At 37.0% G+C, this 14,365-nt stretch overlaps 1 protein-coding gene across 1 annotated transcript in view; it reads right to left on the reverse strand.

The window, feature by feature from the left end:
• Window positions 1-217: 217 nt before the first annotated feature.
• Window positions 218-14,365, reverse strand: part of RpL24 (ribosomal protein L24) — a 46,517-nt gene continuing 32,369 nt past the window's right edge. The window contains exons 4-5 of the mRNA XM_090379352.1: window positions 13,626-13,689; window positions 218-343 (exon numbers count right to left, since the gene is read on the reverse strand). Of these exons, the coding sequence (XP_090235478.1) occupies window positions 266-343; window positions 13,626-13,689 (142 nt within the window). The 3' untranslated portion in view covers window positions 218-265. The remainder of the gene's footprint in view (window positions 344-13,625; window positions 13,690-14,365) is intronic.

The following is a 14,365-nucleotide window of genomic DNA, read 5'->3' on the forward strand; positions in this document are numbered from 1 at the left end:
TTCATTTGAGCTTGCAGTCACAATATCTTATCAGGTATTTAAAGTTTAATTCCTAAATAATTATGAATTAATAATGGTCATGCTATATTTATATACAATCCATTTCAGTTACTGCAATTCAATAAGTAGTTGAAACATCAAAACTGTGTTTTTTCTAAATTTTTCTGCTCAAATTTTGTATGGAACCTCTAGTTTAAACATAAAAAATAAAGGAGACTTTTTCATAGTAATTTACATTTATTAGGAATACAACTAGATTACAAATTTAGCGTTTCCCTCCAATACGAGGAGCTTTAGTTGGTACTGGTTTGGCTGCTTTCTGCTTAGCAGGCATTTTCTGAGTCTGCAAAAAATAAAAGAAAAATTTTACTATTAAAACAGAATTTGCACAACTTACAAATTTACCAAGATAAATTGGGTTACTCGAAGACTAGAATTGAAAATGCCAAGATATTAATTTATTAAACTTTTGTTTACAAAGATCAAAATGACTACCCAAATAAATTTGGGAGTCTGAGGACGAAGTTGCCGGTGCGGACGTGCCTTTCTGCTGCTCTTGGAACAGAAGTTTTTTCTGATTTATTTTCTGCTTTATTAGTTTAAATTGACATATTAACTTATTTTCTAGAGTAGCTTTATATTCCTATTACGGTACTTAAGTTTAAAGTAACTTAGATAGAGATTTTGTAGGTATTACTTAGTATCGGAAAGGGTATCAAATACACGTGTTTACCGTTCGTAAATATCCGCCATTGTTACGGGAAAATTAATCAGTAAAATCTATTAATCTTGTCGAACTTCATTGGCAATTAAATTGTACTTTTAACTATACATATAACCACTTAGGTTACGTAACATAAATAATTAATACATAACTTGACACGGAAGTTATATAAAGGGATTTCGTAGATAACACTCGTTACTGAAACATAAATATTCCGTAGATAACATTCGTTACTGAAACATAAATGTAGCTTTATAACTGTGTTTGGATACAAGTTTAGGATTTAATTTTGTACAGAAATTGAAATTTTATTGAAAGTAAATCTAAATCATGACTCAAACCAGAGCAGCAAAGCAAAAGGCTCAAGCTAATGGGAATGCTGTGGCCCAAGGGAGAACTGAGGGGGGCAGTTGTCCTCTGAATCACAGCCTTTTAAGATGCACTATTTGCTTGATGTTTGAGGGGCAGTCAGGTATGGGACATGATACTGCCATGGGGGATGTCTTTGTATGTGTCCGATGTAAGGAGTGTAAGGAGATCAGGCGACAACTCAGCGTTGTTATGGGCCTATATGAGAGCTTGAAGGACAGGGTGGATGCCCTCGAAGGATTACAAGTGAGGGGCCCATCAAGCTCTCAGCTGCCCACACCAATGCCAGAGCTTGCAGTTGGTCATCACGCAACACAGCGGCAACCCCCAAGGCAGAATGCGCTGGTCCCAAAGGAACTAGTAGTTGTTGGTGACTCTATTGTCAGGGAAACGGGAAACATGCTTTGTAAAAAGGATAGGTGGAACAGGACCAGGGTATGTCTGCCAAGGGCAAAGGTTGATGACGTAGAGCAGATATCATCTTTTAAGGGCACAAAAGGTGATATAGTTGTACACGTTGGCACCAATGACATTAAGAGTAGGAGACCGGCGGAATTACTTGACAAGTACAGGTCACTGATGAAAAAAAGCCGTGAATTAGGGTTGAATTTGAAAGTGTCTGCAATTCTGCCCAGACACGATAGGAGGGAGTATATGATGAGAGCCCTGTCAATCAATTCGGCCCTGGAAAGATTGTGCAGGGCTCAAGGGGTAGAATTTTTTTCAGCCTGGTCTGTACTTGTTAACAGGAGAGACTGCTTCTACAGGGATGGGATACACTTAAATAGAAAGGGTGCAAGAATGTTTGCTGATGCTATCGAGGCAGTGTTAGGTGGGTCGGTGTCTAGATTGGGGGGATACAAGGAATAATAGATTAACAGTAGCCACTGGCAGAGGTGAAAGTGATTCTTGCACTGGTTCTATTGGAATGAGCCGCAGCCTGGAAAATAAGATGCAGGATATTTCAGAGACTGCTGGGAGTCACTGGGGTACAAGTAAACACATGAGTTGTGTTAGGGTAGCTAAGAAAAAGAACAGGTGCATTGTATACTTGCGTGTACACCAATGCTAGGAGTTTAGTAAATAAATTTGATGAATTTGAGGTATTGCTCAAAACATCAAAGGTAGATATTGTGGGGATTTCAGAGACGTGGTGTCACACAGATATAAGGAATGCAGAACTGGAATTTGGGGAGTACAATGTCTACAGAAAGGATAGACAGGATAGGAAGGGGGGAGGGGTTATGCTATTAGTTAAAAAAACACATAAAATCCAAGGAAGTAAAGCCAGTCGACATCGCTGGACAGTGTAGTGTCGAGTCAGTTTGGTGTGACATAAGCATTGGGAGATCAAAATTGAGAGTAGGAGTGTGCTATAGGCCTAATGACTCTGATGAGTATAATAAGAAACTGTTCGGAGAAATAGAGTGGGCCAGTAAATCAGAGAGTCTTATAATGGGGGATTTTAATTTCCCAGATACTAACTGGAATTTGGGGGCTGGTCACTCACACAGTAGCAAGGCTTTTGTGGATTTATTGGATGATTGTTTTCTACATCAGCATGTTCGGGAGGCAACTAGAGGGAGTAATACTCTTGATTTGATTATCTGCAGATAAATGAACCACTAGGTGGCAGTGATCACAGTGTTCTGAAGTGGGAGTTACTCAAAGAGGTAACTACCATTAGGGGTAAAGGGAAGGAGTATTGCTTTCGTAAAGGCGACTACAATGGACTGAGACAGTATTTAAATTCTATACAGTGGGATCAACTGATGATATTGCCAACAGCAAATTCAAAATGGGAAGCATTCAAAGAACTTATCTTGGAAGCTACTAGGCTTTACATACCAACTAAGAAATATTGTTCAAGGTTTAGGCCTAAATGGATGTCAGATGAACTAATGAGGCATATGGCAGAGAAGAAAAATGCATGGGATACATACAAATTAACACGTGACACAGACGCCTATGATAGATACAAGTTGATCTATAACCAAGTTACAAAGGAGGTTAGGCAGGCGATGGCAGATTACGAGAGATCCTTGGCAAGGGATGCGAAGAAAAACAGCAAAGAGTTCTTTACTTATGTAAACTCTAGAAGGAAGGGGATGAATCAGATTGGTCCACTTGATATCGATGGGTCAGCTGTTGGGTCACTGTTGATGACCCTGCTCAGGTAGCTAACAAACTAAATGAATATTTTGCATCGACATACACACATGAGGAGTTATTCAGCAAGGGGAATGCCAGAGGTGTATTCAACTCTAGCAGTAAGCTAGAGAATCTTGTAATAACTGAGAGCAAAGTGGAGGAGAAATTGTTGAAGATAAACACAAGAAAGGCACCTGGGGTGGATGGGATCTATCCAGTTATATTAAAGGAGGCAGCAAAGGAAGTAAGCAAACCCTTAGCCATAATTATGAGAGCTTCCTTGGACTCAGGGGAGGTACCCATGGACTGGAGATGTGCAAATGTGACCCCAATTCACAAAGGAGGATCAAAGGCTGACACAAGTAATTAGAGACCTGTGAGTTTAACTTCTGTTCCCGGAAAATTAATGGAGGCACTGGTTAAAGAAGCACTGCAGGGTCATCTAGACAAGACTTCAGGTATAGCTAGGACACAGCATAGTTTTGTTAAGGGGAAGTCTTGCCTGACCAATTTGATTGGATACTATGATGCAGTCACAAAAGAACTGGATGCAGGGAATAACTTTGATATTATATACTTGGATCTTAGAAAGGCTTTTGATACTGTTGCACATGGAAGACTGCTGCACAAATTGGAGCAGTGTGGCATTGGAGGCAAATTGCTGCTATGGATAAAGGGGTGGTTGAGGGGCAGAAGACAGAGATTGGTAATCAATGGACACTGCTCATCGTGGACTAATGTTATTAGTGGAGTCCCTCAGGGTTCAGTATTGGGTCCATTATTGTTTTCTGTATTTATAAATGATATTGATGATGGTATATCAGGCTTAATGTCCAAGTTTGCAGACGATACGAAGGTTGGCAGGGTTGTCAAGGACACTACTGACACTATGCTGCTGCAACAGGATTTGGAAAGGTTGAGCAGATGGGCTTCGAGGTGGCAAATGAAGTTTAACATTGACAAATGTAAAGTACTACATATGGGAAACAGCAACCCCAGAGCAACGTATCAACTCTGTGGTACTACACTGACAGTGGTAGAGAATGAAAGGGACCTGGGGGTGGTTGTGCAGGCAGATATGAAGTTCTCTGAGCAGTGCAGACGGGCTGCAAGAGTAGCTCATGGTGTATTGTCAATGATATATAGGAATTTTTCTAGCAGGGATAAGGAGGTGATTATTCCCTTGTATAAGGCAATGGTCAGGCCACACCTAGAGTACTGTATACAGGCCTGGAGGCCTCATTTCAAGAAGGATGTAGAGCTGCTGGAACGAGTACAGAGAAGGGCAACAAGATTGGTGAATGGGACAAAGGGGTGCTCTTACGAAGAAAGGCGTAAGTTTTGCGAATTACAGTGTCTGGAAACTAGGCACCAGCGAGGTGATCTGATAGAGTTGTACAAAGCCTTGAATGGTTTGAGCATGCTCAATGTTGACGGGATTCTTCCACTTGCTCAGAATAATCACCTGAGAGGGCATAAATTCAAATTGAGGAAAGACAGATGTCGGACAGATGTGCGGAAATTTGCCTTTAGCCAGCGGGTGGTTGGTAGGTGGAACAGACTTCCATCCCTTGTCGTGGAAGTTGATAGCCTAAATAAGTTTAAGGCTCAGCTGGACAGGTATTTCGAACGAACAGAGGGGTGAAGTGGAAGTGGTTATTTTTTATTTATTTATGTTACTTTTTTTTTTTTGGCTGATGCTGCATAAGCTTGCTTTCTTGCATCAAATGCCTCTACTAATGCTAAATATACTCCAGTCAACATTTTGATGAATAGCGAACAACGGATAAAGAATTTTAGTGCAGGATTTTAGATACAAATGACAATAATATTATCCAAAGTTTAGCAAAGCAGAGAACAAATATTGTGCCTAAATTCAGTTCTGGCTAAAAAAAAAAATTGCCTATGCATTAATCATTTGGATGAATTAAAATTGAGGAATGCAGACTGGTAGTTGATACATATTAAAAGAAAGGAAAAATACATTAAATTGACTTCTGGGAAAACCAGCAAGGTTAGCATATACACAAATCAATATTGGCAAAGTCCTGAATATAACACAGTGAGAAGGGGGGAATTAAGCAATAACAGTCACCATTCTAAAACAAATGGACAAAAAAAAAAAAAAAAGAGATACAGCAATTTAATGTCAGTTTCACTGGCATAAGTTTGTTGTTTGTTATTTGGTTTTTAGGAGCATTAGCTACTAAGGCCATATTGCTCTGGAATATGCGGTGGTCATTCCCTGACCTTTCTGCATCCTCCGTATTTGGTGGTGACGGGCTCGAACCCCGGTCTAATCAAGAAGCGTGTGCTACGCACTGCTGCTCCTTCCCACCTGGCTACGGAGGCGCCGCCTCACTGGCATAAGAGAAATGAGAACAGTGGTCAGTTCTGATATAACGGGCATTTTTGTTCCAATGCAACTAACATATTAGGGAACAATGAGAGTATAACGCGATTTTCGCATTGGTTGACGCGTGATTTTGCCTGCGAGTAACACAAGGTGAATGCAAAACTAGGCACCAAGCTGAACACAGTGACCTGTGCAGCAATTCATAGTTTATGAAGCTTAAAAAAATAATAATAAATGTGTGAGAGCTATATTTCCCATTTACTGTACATAGTTGTATTGGTTGGAGACACACTGTTGTCATTTGATGTATTCACGTGATACTGTAGGCCGGCTCATGGTTTCAGGAGCTCACATTTTTCCGTTTGAACAGAAATTGTGAGGCGCGAAAGTGTAAGCAGAGGAGCACATTTCTGGAGGTCACTACCATAAAACAATTTGCAGTTCCCGGTTTATCGGACTTTTCTGTTAATGCAATCTAATTATAAACAAGTAGTAAACTTGATCTTATTGCATTTGCGATAATACCGACAGCTGGAATTCTGAGGGTTTTTACGTTATGGTGAAATGTGTTTCCCCTCCCATGAAATCTTCAATCACATAAAAAACAAGCAAATTTTCAGAATTTTCTCCTCATGCCTATTTTTTAAGCTATGTTTATTTATTAGATTTATTTATTATTAGACTGTAATATTTATTTATTAGAAATTGTTTAAACTTGTGCTTAAAATTGCAGTTTCTGGAGAGAAGGTATATCAGGCTCAGATAAGCCTGATATACCTTCATTAATAAACACTGAATCCTTGGGGACTCCACTGATAATATTAGTCCACAACTAGACACCTGGGGTGATTTGATCGAGGTGTTCAAGGCACTGAATGGACTGAGTAAGTTGAATGTGAATAGCATTCTTCCTCTTGCTTAGACTACACAACAAGGGGGCATAAATTCAAGTTGAAGAAGGATGGTTGATTTTCAAAACAATCTTCAATCTGTTGTTGTAGAAGTGGACAGTTTAGATAAATTCAAGGAAGAACTAGACAAATTCTTGGGAGGATATGGATGGGCAAAGCATGTAGTGTGGTTTTTTTTGGCTGATGCTATATAAGCTTGCTTTCTTGCATCATTTGCCACTACCATTCCCACCTAAAATCATTTAACTGCAGCCCCAACTGAAGAGGCCTTTAAGAATTCCTCTAGTCCTCAACAGAATTTGAACACAAACCTCTTAAATAAGTAAAAAGCAGCAAAATGACTATCAACAAAGAAAATCGCATACTATGAGTTCGCATGTCGAAACTAAATCAAGGTACACTTGGAAGTCTGATAGGGAAGGGCACATCCAAAATATTTTGCTATGCCACATTACAAAACTAAAACACAGGCTCTGCCAACATAAAGCATAAATAAGGTTCAAGAATCTCAATAATCTGACAAAATTCTCTTGATTCTTTACATGATGATAATTTACGTAATAAAGATAGTAATAAACTAAATCTAGATATATTTACTTGTTGCATAGCGAAGATGCTCTTTTGAGTTGATGGAAGATACAAGAAGTCAAACAAATGGTTCAGTTGCTAAATTGCGTAATTAAAAATGAAGAGCAATATAGATTTGTTATAGAAATTTGAGTTCACACCCAATCCACATGGCAAAAGACTGTTTTTACAGGTTCTCTTTAATTCAAGAAGCAGATAGTGGGAACCAACTAGGGGAACATTAGTGACTCCCGAATGGGCAATGTGTGTGCATGTGGAGAGGGAGAAGAAAAAACATGACTTTCAGTAGTATAATTCAAGGTCCTCCCCCACCCTAAAATAATTTGGTGTCCTGTGTTTCGGCAGGAGAAAAGAATTTAAGGAACTTGAGCTATATAAACCCAACCAGATTTCAATATCAATAAAAGAAGGAAAAGATTTCTCCCCCCACAATGTCTGATGTCCAATCATGAAATTTGCCAGTTCTGACTTCAGCCATTAATGCCAACCCTTCTTCATCACTTATGCCAGCACAGATATGCCATGTCCTGTGCTTCAGTTGAGGCACCACAGGTTGTAAATGAAACAGATCCCCTATCATACAGGCTTCCCATGCCCATAGTGACGTGAGATAGTTTAACAGCATATAGGTGTTTCGTGTCATTTGATTTATTCTGAGAACCAAGATTAAATCACATGACAGAGGGCTCTACAGGATTCCTCCTTCCTGGGTGAGGATATTTAGATAAAGGACTTGAACATGGCATCTGATGTTGAGTCTGTGCTCGCAAAGGACACAAAAAAAATGCCACAGTGGCAAAGGCCTTTCGATATTAAGACATACAATGAAGAGATGCTGCTGTTTTTTGATGAAATTATTCTGGATGTTTACCTCAACTATGACTATGAAATCCAAGGAGTGCCCGCTTTTCTGAAACCCATACTTATTTTCACTCATTTAGTGATTCCAGATACCACTTAAGCCAATTGTGGATCATTTTCTCCAAGATTTTGCTAAGGAAGTGTAAGAGAAATCAATTGGTAATTATGAGGATGTGTTGTTTCCTGGTTTGGGGAAAGCCAGCACATTTGAGTGGCAAGATAGGATAATAATTTTTGTAAAGGATCCAACTGAAAAAACAAGCAAGTAATGAAAGGCATTAGTATTTAACTGTTGCAACATGATACAGAATATCCCATCAGGATCATAATCGTTAATTGAGCTATTTAGAGATTCCTGAAACTCTGTTACCATATATGGTTGGTTATAAGGCAGTTTTTTTTTTCGTTTTTGCTATTTAGTTTTTTTTTTTTTTAAATCGCCATCATATGCACTATCTGCAGATAGCTATTTCTGAATATTCCTTGTGCCTTACTGGCAAAATTCATGCAACCTATATGGTAAAATTTTCAATAAGCCACAGAATCACCTATGTATGTAGTATACTTTGAGTTGTCAAGAAAAAATAAATAAATAAAATAATTTTGCCTAACCAAATATGAATTAAAAAAAGTGGATTTTCTGAAATCTGGAAATTAGATAAAAAAAAAAAATAAATAATAATAATAACAATAAAATAAATAAAAATCCAAATTTTTTATTTTACAAATCAGTAATCAAGAAATTTTTGCAGGAGAGAACTAAGCTCCAGTTCAAGTGAGGCGAGCAGTTTTGTTGTTGTTGTTATTTGGTTTTTAGGAGCATTAGCAACTAAGGCCATATTGCTCCGAGGATATGTGGTGGTCATTCCCTGACCTTTCCGCATCCTCCGTATTTGGTGGTCATGGGCTCGAACCCCTGTCTAATCAAGAAGTGTGTGCTATGTTTCATGTAAGCAGTTTTACAATAGTGAGTGTACCTTTCATACTCACTATTGTAAAATTGCTTGCAGAGTTTTTTACATTACACTACACAGGTAGTTGCCAGGTTTATGAGTTTTTTTCCCTTCAAGTAACAAAATCAAAAAGATGAACATTAATTGCAAAAAATGAATGTTAAACATTCATAAATATTGCATTTCAAGCCATGCACGTAGCTATACAATACAATGTACCACGTTTTACGATATTAATCCATTCCAGAGACACCAATCGTATCATGAAAATATCATGTGACCCCAATAGCACATTGTTTTTTGGTAATTCATTCCACAACCTCAGAAGGTGAAATTTTCGCTATATAACTCTATAAAGGGTAGTTTTTATAGTGCAAGTTGATATTTTTCTAAAGCACATTTCTGGAGGTCACGACCATAAAACAATAAAAACAATTTGCACTTTCCGGTTTATTGGACTTTTCTGTTACTGCAAGCAATTATTATAAACGAGTAGTAAACTCCATGTTATTGCATTTGGAAAATACTGATAGCTGGAATTGCGTGGTTTATTTTGACCTGCACTGGGTGGGTGGGTGTTGTAGCATTGTCAATCACACCATAATGTATAATTTCGAGGCCAGTTCCCATAGGTTTGCTTTCTAAGGTTGGTAACTGGCAAGGTGTGAACTCCTTGTGGCAAAGGTAAAGAACACCCACCAGAACTACGGGAAATCTTGGCAAAGTTTACCTGCGAAACTAGTTTTCCGTTACGGCATTTGTATTGTTGCTCTCTCTTGGTAAACAGACGGTGGGTGTTATTGGTCTGAGGTATAAGTTGAATAGCCTGTAACCTTCCGGTTTCACTCTTTTCCGTGTCAGTGTGTGTGCTCCTAAGTTTATTCACAGCAATAAGTAACGAGTGTTGAGTTTTATTTTGTGAGTAGTGTTTTTAAATTGCATTTATAATAAATTGTTTATATCGTAACCCTTAGAATGAAGAGCCAACATAGTTTAGATAAATTTTTGAACATTTCTACTAAACGTTCAACAACAGAAATGGAACAAACAAGAGAGAGTTGTACTACAACTTAGAAATTTGTCTAAAACTGTGCAACAATCGATACAGCCTGAAAGATTTTCTCATTCTGAGCAGAAGTTAAGTTCGAAATGCAATAAACAATTTGCATTTCTGAAATGAAAAGCAATTGGATTATTTCAAAAATAAGTACGAATGGCTTATTATTGCCAATGATGTGAATGTGGGATGCCAGTGGTGCTCAAAGGTTTTATCTTTAAGCACTGATGAAATGCATATTTCACCAGAGTGGCAATCACGTTCTGTCAAAGCTCAGGGTTCTAATAAAAAGAATATGCAATTATCAATGAGGAAAAAAAACTGAAAGAATATCATGAGTCAGCTTCACACAAAATAGCATTAGATACAATCAAAACATCCAAAAAAAATATTACTTCAAACAGTATTGACATAGCTAATGAAAAATATTAAACAGCACTATAAACATCTTTAATACCATTTATTCCATAATTAAAAGCAATAAACCATTCAATGACATGGAACATTTAATAGCTTTGCACTCTAGATCTAGGTCCCACTTGTCACCAAACATCTCCAGTGAAGTAAGAAAGAGTTTCCGAAAACTGATAAGTCAATGTAGTAAAACTTCAGTCATTACTGACAAAGCTTCAACTATTTCACACAAGAGCATCTTAATAGTTCATTTAAAATCAGAAATTCAACACTTTGAAGATGGTTTAATCGTTTTTGTTGATCTTATTATCGAGTTAGAAGGAACAACATCTGAAATAATTTATCAAACTTTGATATAAATTCTGGAGAAGTATGGTTTCGATGAAAATTATTCACATGAAAATCTTATTGGACTCAGTGCAGATGGAGCCAGTGTGATGTTAGGGAAAAAGTCAGGAGGTTCTGCCAAAATTTTGGGAAAATTTCCAAATGTTTGTATCTGGCACTGTCTTGCCAACTGTATTCGGTTGTCTCTTGGCGATGCAATAAGTGACGTAAAACAAGTAAACTACTTTTGGCATTTTCTTGATAAACTTCATGTTTATTTTCATATTTCAAATAAGCATCAAAGAGAGTTAAATGATATTTCTAAAGAGTTTGGAACTAAAGTACTGAAAACAGGGAGAATATTTGGACCTTAATGGGCAGCCTGCAGTGCTAGAACCTCAAAAGCTGTCTGGAAGTCCTATGAAACTTTGTATGTTCACTTTAATAAAAATCATGAAGTGGGAATGGCAAAACATTTCGAAAATGAATTTTTTTTAAAGATTTGGCTTTAATTAATGACACCGTAGTGGAGATTTCAATACTCTCTACAGCTTTACAAGAAAGAAATATTCATTAATCAAAGCTGATAGATTAATTCGTCGAACAATAAAATCAATTGAATATATGAAATCAAATAAAGGACCACATGAAAAAGAAGCAGAAGATATGAAAAATAAGAAGTATAATATACCATTTGAAGTAAAGCAAAAAATAACAGATTCCCAGAGAAACATTGTTTGATCGTCCAATACATTTTATGATAATGCGATTGCCATTCGATGATGTAAATGAAAAATATAATGATCTTCTGAGCTATTTCAACCTATTAAACCTTGACCACGTTATGTTTGTGAAGCTCCATGGATTGAAGGTGAAAATAAATTAAAACAAATAAGTCAACTAATTAAATACAATATTCCAGTAAATTACTTTCAAGATTTTGTTGATAGCAGAGATATCATGTATAATAATGTGCCTGAGCCTGAGAGTATTTTAAGGGCTAAAAGAATCTTAAAAGTTATCGTTGTTAATGCTGCGGAAGCTGAAAGTGGCTTTAGTACCATGAAAAAATATATTGAGAATAAACGAAATTCTCTTACTATGGAAACAACAAGTCACCTAATGACCATAAATTTAATGGGAAAGTCACTGGAAGAATTCGATGCAATTCCTTATGTCAAAATCATGGCTCAGGCAGGGACATCATCTAGCAAGCGATAATCATGTCAAAGAAAAGGCATCAAAACAATTTTCCAAAATCAATCAATGATTTGGAAATTAGAATAATGTGTTGTACAACATTGTTGGCTAAAAATTATGTTTATTTCAATATTATTTATGTTAATTAAAATTTGTTTCTTTTTCTTGCCATTACAGTTTGTTTTTATTATTTTTGATTACCTGCATTCCCTATACATAATTTTATCTTAGAGTACCAGTTGTTAAATAATTTGAATATCACCAATGAACCTAACCCAGGGATCTCCCAACAAAATACAGTGGACCCCCCCCCCCGCTTTAAATGATAGGTGAAAATTGGAAGAATATTTTCTAGTTAGCAAAATAAAAATAAATTTACGGTTATGTACATAGCTTAATTAATACATACTGTAATATGTACATACTAATTGATATTTCTGTTCACTGCCACCATATCAGTTTTCAAATAAGAGAGGGAGCAAATGGAAAACTAGAATGCGTTGCCTCTTCCACCACGTGACCCTCCTGGACACTTTGCTGTTCTTCCACACCAGGTAAAACAGTTCAGTCACAACATGAGATACAATTAAATTGATGCCGTTCACACTACTACTGTTCTTTGCCATTACGAACAAAGAATTGTGTATTTACACTAATAGTTCTGTAGTAAATTGCAAGTTCATAGTATATTATGCCTTGTGCACTTATTTCTAATAAAAATACAGTGTAACATTGATATAATGCAGGTACCTGAACACCTACATTATAAAGGAAACAAATCACTTAATTTTTTTAAAAATGAGTATGGAATGGCTAATGTAAGATTGTAGTTTGCACATGTGATGATAATTTTTTGAGGGTCTGTGAGGAAGAATGGATTAGAGTTGAGATCTTTGAAACTTCAAATGTGAAAGATTGTGGGACAAGATATGCAGGTGACAGTATCTCAACAACAGCCAACATGGTTAAGTGCTCCTGTTTTGCAGTGTCAGGAGCCTCCTGTGACTGAACAACCAGACAAATGGGACAGTCACGTGTGGTCAACACCTGTGGTGAGCATCATGTGCCTCATCTTGTAACACAGCAGCAAAGCAGCTCAGTGGCCCAGCTAACCACCCTTAGTCCAGGCAAATAGCCATCCATTCTTACTGCACCTTGCATGGGCACATTATCTGTCTGATGAATCCCACCTCCAACTCTATCATGCTAATGGGCATATCTGCATTCGGAGTAAACAATGTGAGGCCATAGCACCTGGATACACTGTTGGTGTTCGGCATGCCCTGAGTCTCTGATCATTGTTAATCAATGGCTCAATGGGAATGCCTACTTTTCTATTGTTGCCAGCCAAATACACTCTTTAGCGATGATGCTGGTGTCTATCAATGACAATGAGCCATGACACAAAGCCAACATGTTGCTAACTGGTTTCAGGAGCATGACAGCAAATTCTCTATCGACCGTGGCCACCAAACTCACCTGATCTCAATTCAATTGAGCACATTTGCAATCTATTGGAAAATGACATGTTATGAAATGCAAGAGTTATGACATGTTATGAAATACAGCCCAACCATAGGGGGCTGTATTACAGGCAAAATGTGGCTCCAAGAGGTATTAGGCATGTGTTGCTAATGCAAAGCAACCCAGTGTATATTATTTGAATATAACTAATGAATCAAAAAAAAAAAAAATAAATAAAAATACACTTTACCTTCAAGGGTGCCTGTGTAGCTTTCTTCTGGGCTTTAATTGCTCTTTGCTTCTCCTTGGCAGCTCTGTAATGGACAAATCAGAACTATTGTTTTTCTCCCTGACTATTTCCTTTGGGAAATTGTATACAATATTTCTTCCTCAGCTTCAAAAGTTTTTAAGCAGTATTAAATTTATATAATACATATAATTACTGACAGCACCAGATATCCTCTATCACAACCCTTCTACCTCACTTTAAAAGAAAATTACTGGTGTTATCATGAATAATTGATGGTATTAATTCTTATTTAACGTCTTACACAAAAAATAGGATAAAAAAAACATATGTAAACAAGGGTAAACTATCAAGCATTAATATTAAAGAACAGAAATGCGGCTTAATCATTTATGTCTAATTTTGGAAGACTGAAAGAGAATGGGGGGGGGGAAGATCTGCAAAAATATGAAAATATAAACAAAATATGAACATAACTGTTTAGCAGACAATATCTTTTTGTATAATTAGCTTATCACAAACTAAATGACCAAATCACAAAAATATTTACTCCCACCCACCCTTACTATGATTAGCAAACTGACTGACTATTAAAGGCTGTTTTAAAATCCACTCTAGGATCCCAGCATCAGGCCAAAACAAAACTAAAACGAAAAGGGGCAAAATTATAAAATGACAAAACCATCATTCATCATTATTTCCATTCTTTAACCTTGATAAATCCCAGCCTTTAAGTCTCTCTT

The sequence above is a fragment of the Mastigoproctus giganteus genome, chromosome 8 (assembly GCF_048544385.1).
Source record: "Mastigoproctus giganteus isolate SK-2022 chromosome 8, ASM4854438v1, whole genome shotgun sequence".
Lineage (NCBI taxonomy): Eukaryota > Metazoa > Arthropoda > Arachnida > Uropygi > Thelyphonidae > Mastigoproctus > Mastigoproctus giganteus.